At 35.6% G+C, this 24,563-nt stretch overlaps 1 protein-coding gene across 2 annotated transcripts in view; it reads right to left on the minus strand.

Annotated features, from left to right (window-relative positions):
• CCDC82 (coiled-coil domain containing 82) overlaps window positions 1-24,563 on the minus strand; it is a 51,447-nt gene that overhangs the window by 11,113 nt on the left and 15,771 nt on the right. For both annotated transcript variants that reach the window (XM_027849400.1, XM_027849401.1), the window contains one exon: window positions 23,005-23,175. In XM_027849400.1, coding sequence (XP_027705201.1) covers window positions 23,005-23,175 — 171 coding nt within the window. The remainder of the gene's footprint in view (window positions 1-23,004; window positions 23,176-24,563) is intronic.

The following is a 24,563-nucleotide window of genomic DNA, read 5'->3' on the forward strand; positions in this document are numbered from 1 at the left end:
CTCAAAGCGGTCATATAACTTACCCAGGCTCACAGAATTAGTTAGAAAATGTCTGCATTAGGATTTGAAACCATGTCTCCTGAATGCCCCCACTTGTATTCTATTACATTTATGTTCTTCAAACTTTTTTGCTCACACACTTTTAACAATTAAAAAAAAACCAAAATCATGTATCCTCAACATACGCATATTTATTTATAAATTATTGCTCTAGGAAACTAAGTAAGATAATAAGTTGCAGAGAAACTGTCAACCTGCATTGGTAGAGGGATTTTTTTTTAAAATCAGGGATTTCTCTAAATCAATGGATTGCAGGCCCAGTCCTTGTTCCTATTCCTATACATGTATGTAGTTCTAAATTCTGATTATTTTGATATTTAGTTTTACTGGCTATCACGGCTAAAAAAGATATTTCATGAAGATATGCAGCTTCAAATGGAAGAAGTACATTGTTGGTTGTGCTTTCTAAATCATGATACTCATTTTTTTCAGTCCGTCTTTACTAACTGTACAAGGGTTTTTCTTGAAATTTAGCTAAAAAATTTCCTTCTTCATGAATCAGTTATTCTTGCACACAAATTCAAAAGTGTTGAATTTTATGTTTTTTAATAAGTGGGTTCAAATACTACTGAAACTCTTCATTGGGAATCAATTATTCAACAAGTATTTATTAAACAATGACTGAGCTGAGCATTGTGCTCAGTGCTAGGGACAAATACAATAAATGAAACAATCCTTTCTTGCAAAGAACTTATATTGTAATGGGGAGAACAACAGGGACATATACACAGGCATATGTAAATACACATACAGAATAAATAAACAAGGTAGTTTGAGAGTACTAGAAATTGTAGGAAAGGCTTCATGTAAAAGATGGCCCTTGAGCCACATCTTAGAGGGGAGAGGAATTCTATGAAGTAAAGGTGAGGAAGAAATACATTCTAAATATGACAGAAGAACACAAGATGGAGTATTTAAAAAACAGAGAGAAGTCCAGTTTGGCTGGATCACAGAGTGCAGGAGGTGAAGCTATGTACAATGAATCAAGAAAGATGAGTCAAATCAAGGTTGTGAAGGGGCTTTAAAATAAAAACAGATGGGATTATATTTGATTCTACAAGCAGTAAAAAGCCACTGGAGTTGACTGAGTAGGAGGGTAACATGGTGAGACCTATTCTTAAGGAAAATCACTTAGACAGTAGTAGGCATGATGCACTGAACCACAGAGAGACTTGAGGAAAGAGAATAATTAGGAGGAGGCTACTGCAGTAATCTAGGTGAGAGGTCATAAAGGCCTGAACTGAGGTAGCAGTTGTGTGGGTATAGAGATGGAGTCAGATGCAACATGTTTTTGAGATAGAAAAAGTAGGATTTGGTAACTGACTAGATTTAGGAGTCAAGGTAAATGCCAAGTATATAAACATGGGAGATTGGGAGATTCAAGGTGTCTTAGACAGAAATAGGGAAGTATGGAAGAGGGGTTTGGAGGTTGGGCATGAGGTAAGTTCTGCTTTAGACAAAATAAGTTTGAGATTATCCAAGGCATCCATTTTAAAATATCACATAGGCAACTGGTGATACAGAATTGAAGCTTTATGGGAGAGACTATAGTTAGCTATGTGAATCTGGGAGTCATCAGAATAGGCAAGATGATTAAATCCATGGAAGTTGATAGGGTCTCTAACAAGGAATGAGTAGATAAAGGAAGAGTCAGGGATCTTAGACCCTAGGGGAACATCAACAGTAGAGATATTACGTGGATGATGAATCAGCAAAGAAATAGGAAAGGAACAGTTGAATAGGCAGTAGAACCAGAAGAAAGAATAGCAGGGGTATGCTGATAAATATTTTAATGAACAGCTGAGGGAAAAAAAGGTATACAACAAACTTTTAAGGTTTTTAAAAATCTTATTTCCTTTTTTTTCACTCAGCAAAAACCCATTTTCTCTCCCTCTTCCCACCTGACTGCAACTGAGAATGAATGAAAAACAAGGCTCCTGTTACAAACATGTATAGTCAAGCAAAACAAAATTTTCACATTGGCTTGTCCAAGAATATTATATCTCACTCTGTATTCTGAATCTTTCAATTCTCTGTGAGGAGAGTGTATCATTAGTCCTTTGGAATCACAGGTGGTCATTACACTGATCAGTCTCTAATTCTTTCAAAGTTGTTCATCTCGACTATATTATTGTCATTGTATAAATTGTTCTTCTGGTTCTGTCCAATTCACTCTGCATCAATTCATAAAAATCTTTCCAAGTTTATCTGAAACCATCTCTCTCAACATTTCTCAAAACATAATAGTATTGTCATATTTATATAACATAACTTGTTCAGCCCTTCCACAATTTATCAGCATTTCCTCAAATTCTCACTCTTTGCTACTTTGAAAAATTATAAATTTATACATCCTTAGATGTTGTATTGCTGAGGACTAATGCCTCCCTTAATCTTTCTCCTTAACTCCCCCTACTGTCTTCTGCCCTTTCCCTATTTCCCTGTTGAGTGACATGTATCCCTGTATCCAACTGTGTATGTGTGTGTGTGTTCTTCCCTCCTTGACCAGTTCTGGTGATGGTAAGGTTGAAGTATCAGCTGCTCCTCCTATATCTCCCTCCTCCTAGTTTACAGAAATGTCTACTTGCATACCTCAATTATGTGAAATAATTTCTCTTAACCTTTCTTTCCCTTCCTACCCTCCTAGTGTATTCTTTTTCCTCTTTTCATTTTTCTCCTAAAATCATCGTGACAAAACAGGACCACTTCTAGGTCTTGTCAATTAGATTCCCTCTATGCTCCCTGATAGGGGCAGGTAGGTGGCACAGTGGACAGTGTGCCAGGCCTGGAGTCAGAAAGACTTATCTTCCTGAGCTCATATCTGGCCTCAGACACTTATTAAATGTGTGACCCTGGGCAAGTTACTTAACCTGTTTGCCTCGGTTTCCTCATCTGTAAAATGAGTTGAAGAAATGGCAAACATTTCAATATCTTTGTCAAGAAAACCCCAAATGGAGTCAGAAAGAGTCTGACACAACCAAAAGGACCAAACAACAATAATGCCCCCTGATCACGACAGGGTTCAGAGGGGACAAAAGTATCTATCATCTCTCTATATTTGAAAGTAAACAGTTTATCCTTGTGCTTTATTGTCATTCATGCATGTTTACTTTTCTGTATTTGAATTTCAAAGTTTCTAAACAACTTCTGTCTTTTCACCAGAAATGTTTGGAAATCCTCTATTTTATTAAAGATTCATTTTCCCCTCTATAGGATTGATTAGCTAGGTGGTAAAGTGAATAGTGCACCGGGCCAGGAGTCAGAAAGACCCGCCTTCAAATCTGGCCTTAGACACTTAATAGCTGTGTGAACCTGGGCAAGTGATTTTAATCTTATTTGCCTCAGCTTCCTCAACTACAAAATGAGCTGAAGAAGAAAATGGTAAACCATTCCAGTATCTTTGCCAAAAAAAAAACCAAATGGGGTCATGAAGAGTTGGACATGACTGAAATGACTGAACAACAACAGGGCTGTACTCAGTTTTGCTGGGTAAATAATTCTTGGCTGTAAGTCTACATCTTTTGCCTATATCGTATTCCAGGATCTCTAATCTCTCATAGTGGTGGCTGCTAAATCAAGTGTGATCCTAAATTATGTGTAGCTCCTCAGTAATTGAATTCTTTTTGACTGCATTCAGTATTTTTTTCTTTAACCTGGGATCTCTGGAATTTGGCTATAATGTTCCTGGGAATTTTAATTTTGGATTTTTTTTTCAAGGAGTGATCAGTGTATTCTTTCTGTTTCTACTTTGTCGTCTGGTTCTAAGAGAGCTGGGCAGTTTTTAAAGACTTTTTGAAATAGAATGTCTAGGCTTTTTTTTTTTTTATTTTTGATCATGGCATTCAGTTGGTCCTATAATCCTTAATTTTTTTTCTCTTTGATTTCCAGATCAGTTGTTTTTCCTATGAGATACCACATTTTCTTTTTTTTTTTTTTTCAGTCTTTTTACTTTTAAAAAATATTTCTCATTGCCTCATTGGCTTCTATTTAGTCCAATTAATTTGCAGGGAGTTTTGTACCTCTTGTGCTAAGCTGTTAATTCCCTTTCTAATTCTTTCTTCCATAGTTCTTATTTCTTTTCCATTTTTCTTCTAGCATTATCATTTCATTTAGAAAAAAATTATTTTTTTAAACTTTTGCTTTATTTCTTCCAGGAATTTGTGCCTAGCTTGTTTTTCTTGGAGGGTTTGCTTATAGATGTTTTGGATTCATTCTCTTCTTCTCGATTTATGTTTTAAGCATTCTTGCCACCATAACACTTTCAATGGTGGGATTTATTTTATGTTTTTTTTTTTTTTTGCGCAGACTTCAAATTACTTTCTGACTTTGGACTTGATTTTAGGGTCAATCTCTGTGTTCTTCTGTAGGGAAGGTCTGGGCTGGCTTTGTTGCTCCTTTCTTGGGACATTGGGTATTATTTTATTCCAGGCTCTTAGACCTGTAAGTTTTTAGTGCCCCTAAAGTGGTCTGATCCAAGTGGGGCCCCCTCAGGTGGTCTGATTGTTGAGAGCTGAAAGTTCTTCTTCCAGGTTTGGATCTGATCAACAGTAGACTACCACTGGACTTGGTCCCTCCCTATCGATCAGCTGGGGAGGTCTGCTGGTTCAGAGTGATAGAACTGCAGCCTCCCTTTTGGTCTAGAATTTCAGCCCTGCTTATTCTTCTACAGGCTGCATACTGGGCTAGAAATAGGAAATGAGACTCTCCTCTGCTCTTGAGATCTGAAACACACTTCTGAACTTTATCCTTTCTGGATATACTGCATCAAGCCAACAACCACTCCTCACCTAGGAAGTTCCTCAGCATTGTTCCCCTCCTCAGTCTGCCCTGGATCTGTGACCCAGAAATGTGTAGTAAGTGACAAAGTTTCCAGTTGCCACCTGTTCTCCTACCCTGCACTTGGTACACTGGTATGAATCTGGGACTTCCTCTTGCCCTAGGGTACAACCTTTTCCTGAGTGCTAGAAAATGCTCCACATGGCCTTCGTCTCCTAGCCAGACCTTGACCCCAGTGTCTGCAGACCTTATAGACTGTCTCCCTGGGTTGGAAAAATGACTGTGACTTAAAAAAATATCCACCCATAGGATTCAGTCTGGTGCATTTTCTAGATCACTTTGAAAGTTTTTTTTTTTTTTATATTTTTTCTGGAGGGGAGAGAGAAGCTTGCTGTAATGCTTCTTGATACTCCACCATCTTGGCTCTGCCTCCCTCATACTGTCAGCTTAATTTGTACTATTAACATTTTGCCTATTACTTTCTTAAATCTAGACAATCAACAATAAATTAAGCCCTGATCTGTAGTGCTTGATTTTCTGAGGTGTAAATGCTAACACTGAAGAAAAGAACTCCTAAAATAGCAGAATTATCCAAACAGAGAAAGAGGTACAAGAGTTCATTAAAGAAAATCCTTAAAAATTAGAACTAGGCAAGTGGAAGCTAATGACTCTATGACATGTCAGAAAACAATAAAACAAAGTCAAAAGAATGAAAAAAAAAAACCGAAGAGATATGTTATTGGAAACAACTGACCTAGAAAATAGATTGAGGAGAGATAATTTAAGAATTGTTGGAATACCTGACAGCCATGATTAAAAAAAAGAGCATAGACATCATATTTCAAAAAATTATAAAGAAAAACTACCCTGATATCTTAGAACCAGAAGATAAAATAATTGGAAGAATCTACCTATCTCCTCCTGAAAGAAATCCCAAAATGAAAACTCCCAGTAATATTATAATCAAATTCCATAGCTCCCAGGTCAAGGAGAAAATACTGCGAGTAGCCGAAAAGAAATAATTCAAACATGGGGCCACAGCCAGGATCACAGAAGATTTAGCAGCTTCTATGTTAAAGGAGTGTAGGACTTAGAAAATGATAATCCAGAAGGCAATGTAGTTTTCCTGATTATCTATTTTGATTTGAGATCATGATTGCTGCCCCTGCCTTTTTTATTTCAGCTGAATTTGTTTTGTGTGTCTCTTGTACACAACATATTGTTGGATTCTAGTTTCTAATCCATTCTGCTATACCAGGGGTGGAGGGATTTTTTTCTGAAAAGTTTGGATTCAATTAAAGAGCCACACTTGAAGACTTGTGGCCTCGAGGCTGCAGGTTCCCCACCCCTGTGCCATACGCTTATGTTTTATGGGTTGTTCATCCCATTCACATTCAGTTACGATGACTAATTGTACATTACCTTTCATCCTATTTTCTTCGTTTATTCTTCTCTCTTTTTATCCTGTCCCTCCTCAAAAATCTGTTTTGACCACTGCCTCCCTTAATCTGCCCTGCCCTTTTTATTATTTCTCCCATTCCCCATATCTCTTATCACCTTCCCCTACTGTTTTACTATTGGGTAAGACAGAATTCTGTATGTCTGTGTGTGTGTGTATGTGTGTGTATATACACATATACTTCCCTCTTTGAACCAATTCTGATGAGAATGAGGTTCAAGCATTGCTCACTGCCCCCCTAATTTTCCCTCTACTATAAAAGTTCTCTCTCACCACAAAAATTGCCACTCACCTCCAGAGACAGAACTGATGAACTCTGAGTGCAAACTGATGTACAATTTTCTCTTTATTTTTTTGCTGTTTTTGGGGCAATATGGCTAATATGGAAATATGTTGTGCATGATTTCACATGTATAATTGATATCATATTGTTTGTCTTCTCAGTGGTGGGGGAGGGGTGAGAGGAAGGGAGAAAATCCAGAACTCAAAATTTAAAAGTAGTGTTGAAAATAAATAATTCTTAAAAAATTCATCAACAGCTATTTATAATCAACCAAATAATTCATGATGTGACATTATGAAGTTTTCTGGTTTTTGGCCTGATACTGAGAAGTAAATTGCTCTACTGTGATAGTACTATGTCCTCTTCTTTACATTTAACAAAAAAATCCCAAATAAATAGAAATAAAAAACCAACTGTAAAATATATAGAGACATTGGTGATTACTAAATGGAAACAGAAAAGAGTTTACTTACATATTTCTCACCTGTGCAAGGCACCTTCACAAAAAGTGATGGGTTTTAGGACTTTAAAACCTCACACAATGCAGAAAAGTAGAAGTATTAGATGTACCCTTTATTGACCACTATGCAATAAAAACTATATTAAAGGAATGCTAAAAATATTAAAATCAATTGAAAACTAAATAACTTAATCTTAAGGAATTGTTGGGTCAAAGAACATAGATGGATTTAGGGTAGAGAATGAGACAAATACAGTGTGGTATAGTGCTTAGAGCAGTGGGCCTGGAGTCAGGAAGACCAGAGTTCAAATGCAACCTCTGACATTTACTAGTTGAGTTACTTAATCTCTGTTTGCTTCAGTTTCCTCCTCTGTAAAATGGGGGTGAAAACAATAGCACCTACCTCTCCAGAGTTGTGAGGATCAAATGAGATAATAATTTTAAAGCTCTTAGCACACTGCCTGACCCAAGTAAGCACTAAATAAATGTTAGTTAGTATTATTATTATACCTATACACATATCCATGTATACACATACATATACACACACAGTCAATGAAAGAATTTGTTTTGCTTGACTATGAATATTTGTTATGAGGAATTTGTTTTTCTTTTCTTTTTCAAAGAGGTGGAAGGTGAGGGAAAGAGAAAATACATTTTTGTTAATTTGAAAAAACTATTTAAAAAACATAAGTGGAGGATACTGTAGGTGCTACAGATGTAGAATGCTGCAGTGTACTTTCAGATGAGGTTAATGCATTGTTAGTTTTGCATAATTGCTTTGCTTTGTTAGAAGAGATCTTTCACATAGAGGGAGTAATCTGTAAATATGTGTAAAATAAAAAACAAAACATAGCAATAAAACTTAAAAAAATTAACAACCATATGAAAGATTACTCCAAATTATTATTAAGAAGAATGTAAATAAAAACAACTGAGGTTTTACCTCACATATAGTAAATTGACAAAGACAGCAAAAGATCTCAATAGCCAAGTTTGGAGGGGTTCTGGAAAGAGTCACACTAATACTTGATGATGGAGTTTTGAAAGAGTACAATCCTGCTGGAGAAGAATTTGGAATTATGTTAAGACAGTGATTAAAATTGTTTACTTTCTGATCCTTTCTCTTTTCCCTTCTGATCCACTCTCTAATACTGTTAGGTATATTTTTCTAAGGAGGTGATAAAAAGAAAGATCTAATATATAACAGAATAATTACAGCAGCACTTTTTTTTTAAAGAAGCAAAGAACTGCAAACCAAATAGATGCCTATCTACTAGAGAATGGATATAGAGATTATGACACTTTACCATAAGAAACAAATATATAGGGAAGCAAGGGAAGAATTATATGTATTGAAGCAAAGTGTAAGCAGTACTATGAAAACAGTATACACAATGACAATATTTTAAATGTAAAGAACAAAAACATAAGGAAACAGAGTGCTGTGTAATAATGACCAAGTTGGATTCTGAATAAAGGATATAAAAATGTACTGACTTTCCCTCTTCTCAAAGGAAGGTAACTGGAGGTTTTGCTTAGCTTTGCTGGCCTGCTTCTTCCTTCTTCTAAAAATGTTTTTGTCATAAGGGATAGATCTTTGAGCGGGGGAAGGATATACAGAAAATAAATATAAAAAGAAGGTATCAATATTTTTTTTTAAATGTCACCTTTATCTTGAAGGGACATATGCAATGTTTCTATTTTTCAAGAATCTGTTAACTCATATGCTACTGACAGCCACTTGTCATTAGAGAAAAGGTCAGCAAACTTAGGAAACATCTTTTTTTGTGAAAGAAAACTGTATAACACATCTTTAAGTTCAGTACTTTTTTTAAGTACAGTCCTAGGAGACAAACAACAAATGTTTGTGTGGAGAAAATGTTGGCATATATACTCTTTCCTGGTGAAAGATTTTGGAGTTTTTTGTTTATTTGTTTTGGTAGCATTTGCAAAACAAATACTTCATGGTGAAATAGTTGCATTTCTCCCCCAATATTTGAATCTAGAATCCATGAAGCCTTTTTGAAATTTATTGCCTCTCTTTTTGTACCTTTTCTCAACATATTTTTTCTTCTCATGGCTTTGTTTCATGACTTAAGGATTCAGCTAAGCTTCTAGATGTTGAAACCAAACAGATGAATCTTTTAATTGCACAATTAATCTGTGATTCCAAATCTGTGATTTCCAATCTGTGATTGGAAAGTCCTTTCAATAATTAATCAATCAATAGCTTTTATTAAGTACCTATATCGTGCCAGACATTTCACTAGGTGCTAGAGATGCAAAGACAGAAGGGAAACTGCCTGCACTCAAGGAGCTTATGTTCTTGGGGGGAGGAGATTAGCTCACAAATGAGCATGTGTAGAATATATACATGATACTATGGGGAGGGAGGTCACTAGGAGTTAGGGAAGTGGGTTCGGGAAAGACTTCATCTAGAAGGTGGTACTTGAGTTGAGCCTTGAAGGAAACAAAGGAATCTTGAAGGTAGAATTGAGGAATGTTTTCCAAGCATGGAGGACAGCCAGTGAAAAGGCATAGTAGAGAGGGAAGATAAAATGTCATATGGCAATAAGGTGACCAGTTTGGCTGAACTTCACAGTGCAGGATAGGGAGTGGTGCATAATAAGGGTAGAAAGGTAGGAAAATGGTCATATTGTGATGGGTTTTTAATGCCAAACAGAGGAATTTATTGTATTGTGGAGATTTCTGAACAGGGGACTGACAGAATGGTTTTTATCATTTAAGTAGCTACGTGGAGGATTGATTAGAGAGGTGACAGACTTGAGGCAGGGAGGCTAATTAGGAAGTTATTGAAGGGGTGATGATGGTGACTGCTAGGTACTGCTGTGCAGATGAAGACAAGTAGAAAGATACAAGATGCTGTGGAGGTAGAAACAATAAAATATTTAATATTTGACAACTTGATATGGTAGGGTGAATAAGAGTGGGGTAAAGGATGACTCCAACATTGTAAATCTGAGTGAATGGAAGGATATCTTGACAGCTATAGGGGAACTAAGATGAGGGGTGAGTTTGAGGCAAAAGATATTAAGATTGTGTGATACAGACTGCAACTAATCCATTCCTATATATCTTCTGCAACTTGCTATCCCACTGAAAATGAAAAGGTGGGAGGGAATAGGAATCTTGCTCACTAATCATTGCCCTGGTCTCCAGGGCCAGCCAAGAGACATCTATTAAAACCATGAGGTGATCTGGAGAGTAGGATCTGTGTATTTCGGAGGAAGAGAGGGGATTTTCCCAAAGGTACCTTGCAGTAGTGGGTGTCTGGGTCATAGTTAGGTTATAATTATCCTGAGGAGCTGACTCCTGGAATGTAAGGGAAAAGGTTGCAAATTTGTACAGAGCTGAGGGTATTAGGTGATAATGGGTGAAGGTGTGATGTGTTTGAAACAAGTCTCTCAAATGGGAGGGTTGAATGTAATACATCTTTCCATTCTCCCACTGGTTAGTTAGGAATTCCAATAACTACAGTTATTCTAAGGATCCATGATGGTAGAAAGCTCCCACTTTGGAGACCATATTACACCAACTCTCAGAAGCAAATAAGAATGGGACATCTGTGCTTTCTCTATTGTCCTGTCCACCCTGATTATCAGTCTTTTCCTTTCTTTAATCTTCACCTTCCCCCTCCCCCAAATCTTGTGTTCACCATTCTACCACAGCCTTACCTAGTTCTGAAATTTAACACTACTGATACTATTCTTATTGTCCAATCTCTTGTATTAATTCTGCTAATTACCTTTGCTTCAATCTTCTACATGTGTTTTTTTATTTAAATTAGTTGGTGATATCTGTGTGCACCTCTATAATTTTGGAGTTCATCTAGTCCAACTGAAGCCAGAGAGGCCAAGTCATTTTCCTAAGGTTACATAGTAATTAGTCAGGACATGAACTCAGATCTTCTGACTCCCATGTCTAGTACTTTTTTCACTATGTTACACTGCTTCATATTCAAACTTTCTTGTGACAAAGCCATTTTAAAAAGCACCAATAGAAAGGGTTTAGGGCTAACTTGTAAATGCATGGAAAGCCTTTGTGAACCAGAGAAATTACTAATTTTAACTTAAATTCATGGCATTTGGTTATGTTTTTTCTTAGAATTCTACAATTTTTGAAGTTTTCAAATGAGTTTTTTAAACACAGTTTGTGAAATTCTGTGAGTGGAAAATATAAACTGCTTTTATAGGAGTTTTATTTGAATAAAATATAGCCTTTCTTAGACTCAAATTTTGAAATTAAAAATCCATACTTCAAAACTTCAACAGATCTGAGATTTTATCAATGTAGTTACTCCCTCCAACAATGCAGACCACAAACCACTCACGCCTTTTCATGCTGTATATTTCTTGTTCATGTTCTCCTAGAAATTCTCCATATGATTTACTCAACAAGATGAAAGTATTCCTTTTACATCTTTTAACATTTCTTCAATACCAGTATAATAATCAGAATGTCCTTAACCCTGGCTTTCAATACATGACTGCTCTCATTCCTTTTCTCATCATGCATTTATCATACAATAAATTGGATGAAATATTTTTTGCTCAACTTTTTAAACATGAGTCATTATTGGCAATATGCTGTGGCCTACTTATGCCCACAAATACCCTCTAGGTTAACCAAAATTTTGGTTGTTCGAATACTGTTATGTTCCATAATTCATAACCATATATTTTCATAGGAAGAATATCAGTTTTTAAAAGAGATGTTTTTTATCACAATTTGGGACCACAGAAAATACTGTACATTTCCCAAATGCAGTCCAATCTGGTCCCTTTCTTCACTTCATTTCTTGGCTCTGCTCTAGCATTTGACAAGATACAAGGTGCTGATGAATTAGCTGAATAGACTATCCAACTATCTATAGTAGTCTGGGCAACACATTCTTAATTCATTTAGTCCTAGTCTACTGTACAGGCAGACAGTGTGGTATGGTAGATAGAAAGCTGGCCTTGAAGTCAGGAAGATCAGGGTTCAAGTCCTGCCCCTGAGGAATACTGGCTTTGTGACCTTAAATACATTCTTTTAGTACCCCAGAAAACTCTAAAACTACATTTTAGGTCACTTCAACATTACATTAATTAGGCTTCTTTCGGAGAGTCAGTCAGTCTTTCTGTCTCCTGAAGTGTAAGGAGGGAAAAAAGTCCCATTTCCCTTATTTTTCCCAGAGCAGAATGATGACAAAGGAAATGTCAGCAGTGAATCAATTGCTTGTACTTGTCAACACTGTGCTTTCTAGGATGAGTCACTCTTTAGCTACTGACTTTTCTTTTACAAACGATTCTATTTTTGAAGTAAGATGTGCATTTTCTCCAGTGTCCATCATGTTTCCAGCTTTATTCTCTCAGAAAAAGCATGAGCTGCGTTGCCTTCAAATAAATACTTTTACATCATTTACAACTGAGCACAGACACTTGGATCTCTAACAAAAATATTTACCTAGAATAGTGGTTCCAAATCCAAAGATTCATTACAAGATGTTCAAGAATCTATAGTCAAACGAAGAATTTTCATTATGATCTTTATAGCTGGGCCCTCTCTGCATCCAGACAATCCTTTTATTCTTCCTCAGCTGATTCCATACCTCACTCCCTGCCACTTCCCAAAAGCTTTTCCAAACTTTTTCTCTTTTTTTCCTCAAGCTTCCAACATTTCCTCCTCCTTGTCCCTATCTTAAAATCCATCCATATCATCTCCTACATTCACCTCTTTTCCCTCAGTACCTAAATCTCCTATATATCTCTACTTTGTCAGCCATTCTCCTGGAAAAAGCTATCTACCCTCATTGCCTTACTTCCTTTCCTCTCACCCACTTCTAAACTCTTTGTAGTCTGGCATCTGACATCACTCAACAGAAATTGTTCTCTCCAAAGTTAACAATGAGCTCTTAGCTGTAATATATGATTATCTTTTTTTCAGTACTTATCATTCTTGAACTATCTGCTGCACTTGACACTGTTAACCACTTTCTCCTTTCTGGACTTTCATGACACTTACTCTTGATTCCCCTCCTATCTGACTGCTCTTCAGGGTCCTTCCGATTATCATCTAGACTAGGCCTTCTAATCATGGGTATTCTCCAGGGCTCTTTCCTAGGTCCCCTACTCTTTTCACTCTACACTCTCTCAGTGACATCATCAGCTCCCATTGATTTAATAAAAATTTCTCTACTTATTACTCCTACCATCTATATATGGCCCCAGGCTCTCTTTTGAGCTTCAATTTCACCTTACCAATTACTTATTGGGCATTTCGAACCAGATGTGCTAGAAACATCTCAAACTCACTATGTCTGAAACAGTATCTTCACACCCTCCACCCTAATCTAATCCTCTTCCACACTTCTCTCTGTTGAAGGCACCAGCATTCTTTCAGTGTTTCAGATTGGTAACCTTGGCATTATCTTCAAATTCTTACTGTCCATCACCCCACATAGCCAATCACTTTTAAAATATTATTAATTTTCGCCACTACATCGCCCATGTTCAACCTCTTCTCTCTGCCAACACAGTTCCTACTTTAGTTCAGATGATCACTTCTTGCCTAGATAACTGCAAAAGCCTCTTAATTGGTCTCCTGCCCCAAATCTCTCCCTACTTCAGTCCATCCTTTACACTGTTGCCAAAGTGATTTTTCTCAACTGCAGATGACTATCAATAAATTTCACTGTCTCTCTTTGTCTTTAGAATTAAATATAAACACTTCCGTTTAGTTTTAACTTAAGCCCTTCACAACTAGGCTCCAAATTATTTTCCAGCCTCATGGAACTTTACTACTTTCCTGCACTCTGTGATCCAGTCAAACTAGATCACAAACTCCTCTTTGTTCATCTCCCATCACCATGCCTTTGCATAGGCTATCCTCCATGGCAGAAATGCCCTCTTTAACTCCACCTCAGACTATCTTTTTTTCATTAAGATGAAGCTCCAGCACAACCTTCTATATGAAGCCTCTTCTGATTCCCTTGTTAAAGCCTTCTCTTCCAAACAACCATGTATTTCAAACTTTCTTTGTATTTATTCCACTTATATTTGTCCTGTATGTATATATGTCCTTGTTGCATTAGAATGCAAATTCTTGTGAGTAAGGATTGTTTTATTCATGGTGTTCTCAGGGTCCATCACAGTACCTGGAACATAGTAATTGCTTAATAAATATTTATTGATCAACTGACATGTTTTAAGAAAGATGCTGACCTGCTTTGGTAGAGGGTGTTCCATCCCTTGGGATTCCCCTATATCAATGACACAAGTCCAATACCTATCTCTGTATACAAACATATCTATGATGATGAATTAACTCAACAAGCTACCTAATCACAGACATGTCATAGTTTAGACAATATATATTTTTCGTCCACTTTATTTGTGGATAGTTAGACCAATCTTTCACAGTGCTGTGGACTTTACTAAAAAAGCTTTGGTGCACATCTTTAGTAGGGAATTCTTTTGCTGGCACTTTACAAAGGATATTTTCTATGATAATGGCAAAGATTGGCAATCATTTAGCTCCCCATTTTGAATTTGATTTGGAACTAATAGTATATTAAAATCAATATGTAATAGGTCTACTGATTCCCATTTTCTCTGTTCTTAGTCAATTGTGTAACCATAAATATGTAACCTCTGACATTATGATGGCCTGTCATCCTCCACCATTTTAGACTACTACCCACTCATATCACCATCCAAAAGGAAGAAAATTCTTGTCCATATATTTTAATAAGTCCTCCATAATATCCACATTCACCCAATTTGTTGCCTTTTAAAAATATTTTGTGAGTATCACTGTGGCATTGCAGATCTCCTTATCTTTCAGTCTTAGTATGTGACTAATCCATTTCTTTTTTCTGGTTATACATGCCTGTGATGATGTCTTTTATACTATTTTTATAATATATCTTAAACTGTGGCAAAGTATGTTTTTTATTTTGTCCATTTCCCAATTTTAAGAGTTAATTAGCTGTTTATTCAGGTTATATTAGCACTGAGGTAATAAGAAAAAAGGTGTCTTCTCAGTGTTATTCTTTCCTCTTGTTTAATATTTACTTTGATCTTTGCTAACTAGCTACAATCTGATTGTACAGCCAGCCAATTTCAAAATGACTTTTGCATCTGTAACAAACTACTTTCAGTATGTTAAAATATAGTCAATTTAATTTTTTTATGTTGTGCTTTGGTGCTCTCTACAATCTGAATTATCCACCTCTTCCTGAATCAAGTATTCATAACATATAAGTATATAGTTTCTGAGTATCATAGTTTTTATATTTCTCAATCCCAAAACATATTTTCCAACAAGCTTTAGCTTCCTCTCCTCTTATCTATTTTTGCAATGAAGCTACCAAATAGGAAGGCATATATTGAATTCATCTGGAACATCTTGACAAGTTCTTTATTGAACTTCTCTAATTATTCATTCTCTGAAATGGATCTTAGCATATAAACTGCAATTATTCTCATGGTGGTCTCTTTTCTTACGTTCATGAGGGACAACATAATGCAAAAGGGCCAAATATCTCATGAAATGATGTGTCTTGTCTTTCCGCACATGATGAAACCCCACTGATTTTTTTTTAATTTGCCTCCACAAGGATAGCCTGACTTATCCTTCAATTTAGTCGCTATACTGTTTTTGCCTTTTTTTTTGTATCTCCAATGCTTAATATACTGCCTGGCACATGGCAATCACTTTAAAAAGCTTGCTTATTGATTTCATTCACAGGGAAATGTCATTATGCATGTTACATAATTCTTCAGTACTGTGTTCACTCTTGGTCATTAGACAGAGTCCATACAGAGATGATCAATGTTTGTAGACAGTATTCGTAGCATTCTCTGCCCCCTTTCCTGCCCCTCTGCCACCCTTCATAGTAGCTCTTAATGACAGCCACTTAGTATTTATATCTGTGGTTGCTATAGGAAAAAAAAATTGTCACCTGGTAGCCAACTTTCTAGTGATGAACTTTTTATCACAAAGAGCAAAAATATATTTCAATAAATTGCTCCCTCTTAAGACTAGAGAGCAATGTGAAATGTGACTACAATCAGTCACCTTCAACAAAAGGCAATGATGAGGAGAGTGGGCTTTTTATTTATGGAATCTGATTACTCACATAAATATATACCAAATTTGTGAATATAAATCTTATAAAACATTTTAATGTTTTGTACTCAAAAATACTATAATTTACTAAAATGTTAAATTTGAAAAACATCTTGAGACTTAGAGATCTATTTTTTAAAGTCAAATTGTTATTTTTGAAATTTATTGCCTCTAGCTATGGTGACTACTTTAGGATTAACTGAGTGTTAGTATATATTATCTTACATTTTAATTACAGATCTCAATGCCTGCTCTTCCCCCATTGTTGCATAATTCTGTTGCCATATGTCAAATTGTTAAACTGGGTTTAGATTTTTAAGAAATAAGGACTTTGCCAAACTCCATCTCAGTATTAAAATACAAGAATGCTGATGTCCAATAAATATTAAATAATGTCTATGGGAATTTATAATCTTATTCTATCTGGATCATTATGGAATAAAAAGATGCAATTATAAATACAATGAAAAATTTAAAAATTACACAAAAGAGCATAAAGTTTCCTCTACACATTTAAAATTAAAGAAACAAACCAGACTTATTGCTGGTATATGTTGTCACAAATAGACTTGTCCTGATTCCTGTGTGAAATTCAAAACTAGTAGATGAGATGGGAGTGACACTGGGGGAGAATATTATATAATTAGTAACTAAAAATTAACAGTAAAAAGGTAAATAAAAGAAATGAAACTATTGTCCTCTTAAAAGAACAAACTGTTCCTCTCCCCTCAATACATAAAAAGGGTTGCAACTAAGGAAACTACATCTAGTCACATCTTTTGACTAACTTTATTGAATTTTTCAAAATACAGCAGAGGTACTCTGTATTACATTGGTATTGTTAATGCAAACTAATCTTTACCTTATAGGCTTTACCATGGTTAGTTCAAGTTTTTGTTATATATAATTGTGGTTCAGGAGACATGAAATGAGTTGAAGTATATCTGAATTCATGTAACAAGCAAAAAGAGTATGTTTAACACACACAACACTAGGGGCACATTTTATAATAGACATCTACTATGTTCCATGAAATTTTAAAATTTCTTATCAAAATTTTGCAAACAAAACATAGTAACCAACTGTGTAGGTGATACTGAAGGAAAATTTTAAGAATAGTAGTTTGGATAGGTAAAGATCTAATGCAGGAAGCTGTTAATAGAAGTAGATAAATAAGATGTGTTATGTACAAAAAATGCTTTTCTTCCTAGGAAATTAAAATGTAAAATATTTTTATTCCTCTTGTCTCCAACTTAAAAATTGACTATAAAAATATTCCCTTTACTTTGTGGAAATCAAAAGGAATAGATTTAGACTTGGGAGACCTAATCTCAAGTGGAGACAATATTTATGCCACCTATCTCACAAAGTTGTTGTGTGGATCAAATGTGATAATATATTCAGAGTGTTTTGTAAATGTAAAAAAAGTTTGCTTTTAGCATACTGCAACTTGAATTAAATTTAAACCTCCTAAATTATCCACTATCTGTGTTGTATCAAAAGCAGTTATAGAAAATTATCCTAGGCAGGCTGTTATAATTGCCAACAGCAGTGTTTCTGTGGACAACTTCGGCAAACATAAGTTTGCAATGCAGATACATGACCAGACTTCTAAAATATTGCTAAACTGCTATTTTAAAGAAGTCAAGGAAATTGACTGTGGCAACGACTATAGCGTTTTTATTCTCACTTTTGGCAAAGTCATGGCTGGAATTTTTTTCAGTCATCTACCAAACATCAGTTACCAAATCCCTTGCAACTGTGATTTTATAGAACACAATATGATGTTTTCTGTCAAAAAACAGTGCAAGTACAGAGAACATCCAGGCTACACTTTCATTGTTCTTATGAAAGCATGACTCTAACAGACCTGGGCTCTGAGAATATTTTAAATTTGTTGCCCTAATTCATTAGTTTACCAATTTTCTCTCCCATTTATTATACAACTGCATGGCAGGTCTTTCTTTTCTCTGTCATCAATGGAGTAAAGCATGGTTTGCACAATATAACAGGCACATCACTGCTTAACTAACTCAATACTACAATGTTCTTAGGTAGAATAAAGGTCCTTCATAAATTGACATCTATATGTTGTTGGGTAACTGGGAAATTTTTCTAACAAAAAGAGATTAATATAAAAAATTCCCATAGTAATCCAGGGAATGGAATGCTTCAGGAAGACCCTCAAAGAGCTTCACTGGCAAAAGAACTAGAAGCTCTCAATATATTACACTAAGTCAGCATATTATCTGTTGATGCATCAACTGAAAAAGTGATAGAATTCAATTTAACAAAGACCTACCTACCAAGCCCTCTGTTATGTGTTGGGGACACAAAACCAAAAAAGTCCCTGCCTGCAAAGAGCTTATATTCTACTAGAGAGGGAGAATAGAGGAGATGAAATGTACACAGAAAACTACATACAAAATAAAAACACAGCAAATTGTCAGGGGGAAATCTAATAATTGGAAGAATAAGGAAATGATGTGTAGAAGGTGTCACGTGAGCTAAGCAATGAAGGAAGCTAGGTGTTCTAAAAGACAGGTGAAGAGAAGAAAATTCCAGGCATGGGAGGCAGCCTGCAGAGACACAGAGGTGGGAGATGAAATAATGACAGATGGAGAATATCAAGTATACCAATTTGGCTAGAACACAGAGTGCATGAGGGGAGTAATGTGAAATTAGTCTAGAGCATGGGTTCTTATATCATGAACCCTTTTGGCAATCTGGTGAATCCTAATGGCTCTTTCTCAGAATAATGATTTTAAATGCAAAAAATAAAATACATAGAATTACAAAGGAAACCAATTATAGTGAAATATATTTATCATCACATTTTTCCCATTTAAAGTTAGTGGACCCCAAGTTAGGAACTTTTGTTGTATAAAAAAGTTGAAGTCAGACTCTGAAGAATTTTAAATACCAAACAAAGGAATTTGCATTTTATTCTAGAAGTATTAAGGAGCCAAAGAAGCTTCTTGAGCCTGAAGTAACATTTTCAGATGTATGCTTTATGAATACCAATTTACCAGCTATGTGGAGGAAAGACTGGAGAGAGCAGGGATTTGAAGAAGGGAGAACAATTATTAAGCCACTGCAATGGTTCAAGTGAGAAATGATGAGGGTTTGAACAAGAAGGTTGGTCATGTGAGGGTAGAAAAATTGATGGAAACCTGAAGTCAGAAACTTATTTTTGTATTAAAATTTCCCATTGGGTTCAACCTCTTTTTAAAACCTTCAGAACTTTTTTTTTTCAGCTTTTGATTCCAGCTACACAGGTACTTATATATTAGTATAAGCTGCATGTGTGTCCATGATAGTACTAACATTTGATATAGTGCTTGTCCATCAACACATGTATTTTAGACAGACAAAGCATATGAATAGCAAGGGTAAGCCTAGACCTGAACATGAAGGAAAGAATATATGAATTATATTTGGCAAATTGCTCAGCATTTTCAAGAGTTTTTTTCCCCCAAATCAAAAATTCATATTTTTAACAGCAATATTCTTCCAATGATACTATATAGCTAGACATCATAGAGTCAATCTCAAAAAAAAATCAAAACTGCAGGCTGCCCAAAAGACAATGGAGAGATACATGATGAGCATACATAGGCTGCAATGCTTTTCAAAAGAAAAATATGAAAGAGAAATAAGGTGGGATGATTATGTAGTGAAACTGAGGGCTAACAGATGGAAAGCCCAGGAGTTGCATGGATACTCACAAAAAGGTCAAGAGATCTAGAGAAAGGTCCCTAGGCAAGTTAAGTGGCCACCCTGGGGAGGATTTATGGGAGGACTCCAAGGACAAAAATTAGGCAGGATGAAAATATGTGGATGGATTGAGACTGGTACTGTTCAAAGAGGTACCTACATAGATAAGCTCATAATTCCAAGGGAAGAAGCTTTTTTAATCACTAGTCCCATTAATCAGTTTAAAAATTCATTGGTAAATAAATAGGGCATGTGGATAATTATCAATAAAAAATTAGGGTGGATAATTTCACTATCAGAATTTACATTACTTGTTTTGTCAAATGAGATTCAAATCAAACTGTACTAGTTTACCTTATTTTCAGGATATGATTTTAGTTAATAATTGTTCCAACCATTTATTGCCGATATAGTAGTTTATCCTAGTATACAGATACAGGATTTCAGCGTGATAGAGTTAAAAAGGCACTGGACTGGAGTTAGCAGTTCTGTGTTTGAAACCAGGTTCAGCTACTTAATACAAGTCACTTCACATTTCTGGGTCTCAGTTTCCTCATTTATAAAATGAGGACGTTTAACTAGATGATCTTTAAGATCCCTTCCAGATCTAAATCCTATGAGCCTACAATCCAGAAGACCTGGGTTCAAGAAAGTAGTTATTTAAAAATTTAGATAGAAATTAAAATTAGCTAGCGCTACTAATATGCTAAAAATGAGTAAAAAAAAGTTACAAATCTGAATAACCTAATCAATTAGTGTTTCCTATAAACTATTATATTCTATTTGAAAGATCTCTGATTTCATTGAGGTGGGTACTGCCCACACTAATATAGACCATAGACTCTGCCTTTTCATCCTATGTGACACTTGTCCATGTTTTATCACAAATTCTCTATATCCTGTGTGCTAAAGGCTTTCTTCCTGTCCTTTTTGTTTAAAATGTTCCATATTTAGTTGTCTTCAATTCTTACTACTTGACAGACTCACTTCTTTTCCTTGAGTGCACATGAGCCCATCAAATTTTCTTTTAAAGACACTGCATTTTTCAGGCATATTTGACTCTGGCAGTCACTTGTGAAACCTCAGCTCCCTAAGACATCTGAGGGATGTAGGAGAGAGGGTACCTTCTCAACTGTGTTAAGGAAGTTAGTTTTCTGCTCCTCCCTGACTTCACTGCTATGCCACTCTAGGCTCTCCTTGGGAAATAAGGTTAAGTCAAGTCATAGTGGGCTCTGTTTTATGAAGAAGCAACTCAAGCAATCCATAATAAACTATAGGGTTATTTTCATTTTTAAAACAGACTCATTGTTAATCCAATGAGTCCTTGATCTGTAGATTCTCAAGAAGAATTGCAAGTTTATGGTGGATTCTTTCAAGTGCTCAATGAATCACATATGCTTTTTTAGCCAGCCCTATTAGTTTTAAGTTCAGAGACTAAGTCCATGGGCCACTATAGAAGGATCTTTTTCTGTCAATGAAGAAGAAAAATGCTCAGGACTGCAGCATCTGGTTTATCCTGAACGTGGCTCCTAATTCCTAATGGCAGGTATTACCTTTCAGCAGATAAAGCCTGATCTTAAGACATTTAGACCATGAATATCCTCTGGCATAAAAGTGAGGGAACCTTGGTTTTTCTTGAGTTATGGATTATGGGATCTTCAGAGGAGCCTCAATAAAACTGATGGTCCTGCTTAGTTTATCCCATATCAGATAATCCTAGAAATGGATGTCTAGGCAATTTTCCACAGTTGTTCTGCTTTATCTCTAGGTCCAAACCCCATCCTGTTAAGAGCTGATATTAACCCCTATCCTCTGTCTGTTTTTCACCTACCACCATGAGCTGGCTCCATGATTAAACAGATGGGAAGCTTTCCTGGGACAGACCCAGGGTTAGGTAAACATGACAAACATGATATGAAGAGGTATTTTTAATTCCACAAATACACGGTTGGGTAAATCCTGTTCCCATGATTGATATATATTATGTTCTACTGGGAAAGGCACAGGTTATATGATTGTCTATTGACTCATATGATAATTTATCAAATAAGTTAATTAGACAATATAAGTAATGCATAAAACATAGAGAAAGGCAGAAATTTTACAGTAATTTAGTTAATCAATAAAGCCTAATTTTGAATTCACTACCTGCTATGAACCTTCTGAGCAGTATTCACAGCATAAATTCCCCATAGGAACCTGGTCAGTCACTGCACAAGAGTTATGAAAAAACACATTACCTTATATGACAGAGAGATGCAGGCCTTGCCATACTGATGACTGGCTGAGAAGAACTAAAGAGTTCAGATTTGGGTTTCCAACTCCAGACAATGGAAATGATGATTAATCTCCAGGAACATCTCTCAATTATAGACATTTTTTTGGTTATAAATGCAGTACATTTTAGACGTAGTTTTCCCCCAAAAATATTAATAGGCCCCATTTTGGGGAGGACAGATTGATATTTCATAGTTTTAATTCATTGGATACTATCTAACAACAAACTATTCTTGCTAGTTTTACTCATTCACTTGATGCTTTCTGCTGAAGTCCAAACAAGGATAACAATATATGTGCAGTCAGGATTTTGCTTTATAGCAATCCTTTTTAAGACATACCTTCAGGAATACATTGCACTCAAAAGTGAGAACCTTCTATGTACTAAGATTCTTAAACTATAATGATATGTTACAGATACTTCTGAAATTATGGTTTCATGTATAGTAAAATGGATTACATTCTTTTCATTAGTAACTCTCCATTTGGTGAATTATCTGTAGTAAAATTTTCATCCCAGATTAACTTCACCCAATACCTAATACTTTCCTGAATTGCCTACTCTACAATCATTAACCCTCCCAATCTCTACCCAGTTAATATGTATTTAGGGACCATAAACTATATGTTCATAATAGCAAAACCAGAAACAAACAGTAAGGTAAATCTATTGCATAAAGTCTTATTCCAGATTCAATCAGATATTAACTATTAGTACTGTCTTCTCCACTTTGAACCCATATTCTTCCATTGGTTCTGATGGTGACAACATATATATACTTACTACAAAATTCTAAGTCCAAGCTATTGAAAACGATTTAGAAGAAAACAAATTACCTGTTTGTCATGTGACATGAAATCATCTGTTTCCATGGTCCTGTCATTGTACAATTTTCCTGATAAATGTACTGTATATTTACAGTATCGATGGAGTCCACAGGCCTGGCAAGAACAATTTTCAGGAGTTCTCCAACGGATACTTACATTAGGATAATTTTCCACCCGTTCCTGAAAACAATGAATAAATTAATGAATGATTGGTGTTTTTAAAAATAAATTCAAAATGACCTTAGGATTTATATAAGGAAAACTAATAACAGTATTTATTTCTTCTAGAGCTTAGCACAATGTCTATTTTTTTTTTTTGACTTTTGGTGAGGCAATCGTGGTTAAGTGACTTGCCCAGGATCACACAGCTAGCAAGCATCGAGTGTCTGAGGCCAGATTTGAACTCAGGTCCTCCTGACTCCAAGGCCGGAGCTCTATCCACTGCACCACCTAGCTGTCCCGCCACCATAGTGTCTTGCGTATAGCAGGCACCTGATGTTTGTTAAATGAATGGATTCATAGTTCATTACATTAACTGAAGTCATGTAAAGAAACACAGAATATATATATATATATGAGAAATTATTTATACATTCATTTTTACCTTCTCAAATGATAAGAAGTGATAACAAGCAGTAGAACTGAATGATTTTCCCTATTAAAGAACTATCCAGAAAAGGAAGCAAAAGGATAGGATAATCCATGAAGTGGATTTTCTATTTTAGGTGTGTCAGAAATTGACCATGCCATACTCTAACCAATTTATAAAAAACTTGCAACAAATGGTTCCAAGAAGAATCACAAGCTTCTCATGCATGTTAACTACATGAGGGAAACTGGCTAAAATACTCGTTATTTGTCTACTCGCTAACACAACCTGTACTGTAATGGAAATTGCCTCCCATGGTACTGTCAAAGTTCTTGGGAAGCAAACAAAATGGAAAGTCACTGCACTTGTGCAGTGACTGACCAGGTTCCTATGGGGAATTTATGCTGTGAATACTGCTCAGAAGGTTCATAGCAGGTAGTGAATTCAAAATTAGGCTTTATCGATTAACTAAATTACTGTAAAATTTCTGCCTTTCTCTATGTTTTATGCATTACTTATATTGTCTAACTAATTTATTTGATAAATTATCATATGAGTCAATAGACAATCATATAACCTGTGCCTTTCCCAGTAGAACATAATATATCAGAAAATCTATAGAAAAACTGTAATATAATTTAACTGCTAAATATTGTAGTTTAGATGCAAACTGAAGCGATCTGGACACATACTGTTTTATGTATGCCAGGTGGTGCTATGGTACAGTATTAGTTTTTTTTTCCTTCTTTTTAAATTCCTTTGAAAATTACCATAGTGGTATCTGTAGAGATTTAGGATGGGAATTTCCTAGAATAACCTTGTAGTGATAAAGTATTGTAATGTGGAGGTCTATTTCTCCCTTGCCATAAAATACCCAGCAACATAGACTAAAGACTTGTGAAATGATTGGCCTTCAGAACAGTGCAAAAGGAAATAAGACTTTCAAGGCATATCAGCTAAGTTTGGGACCTAAAGGGTG

Source organism: Vombatus ursinus, unplaced genomic scaffold (assembly GCF_900497805.2).
Source record: "Vombatus ursinus unplaced genomic scaffold, bare-nosed wombat genome assembly UNPS02007344.1, whole genome shotgun sequence".
NCBI classification, from domain to species: Eukaryota; Metazoa; Chordata; class Mammalia; order Diprotodontia; family Vombatidae; genus Vombatus; species Vombatus ursinus.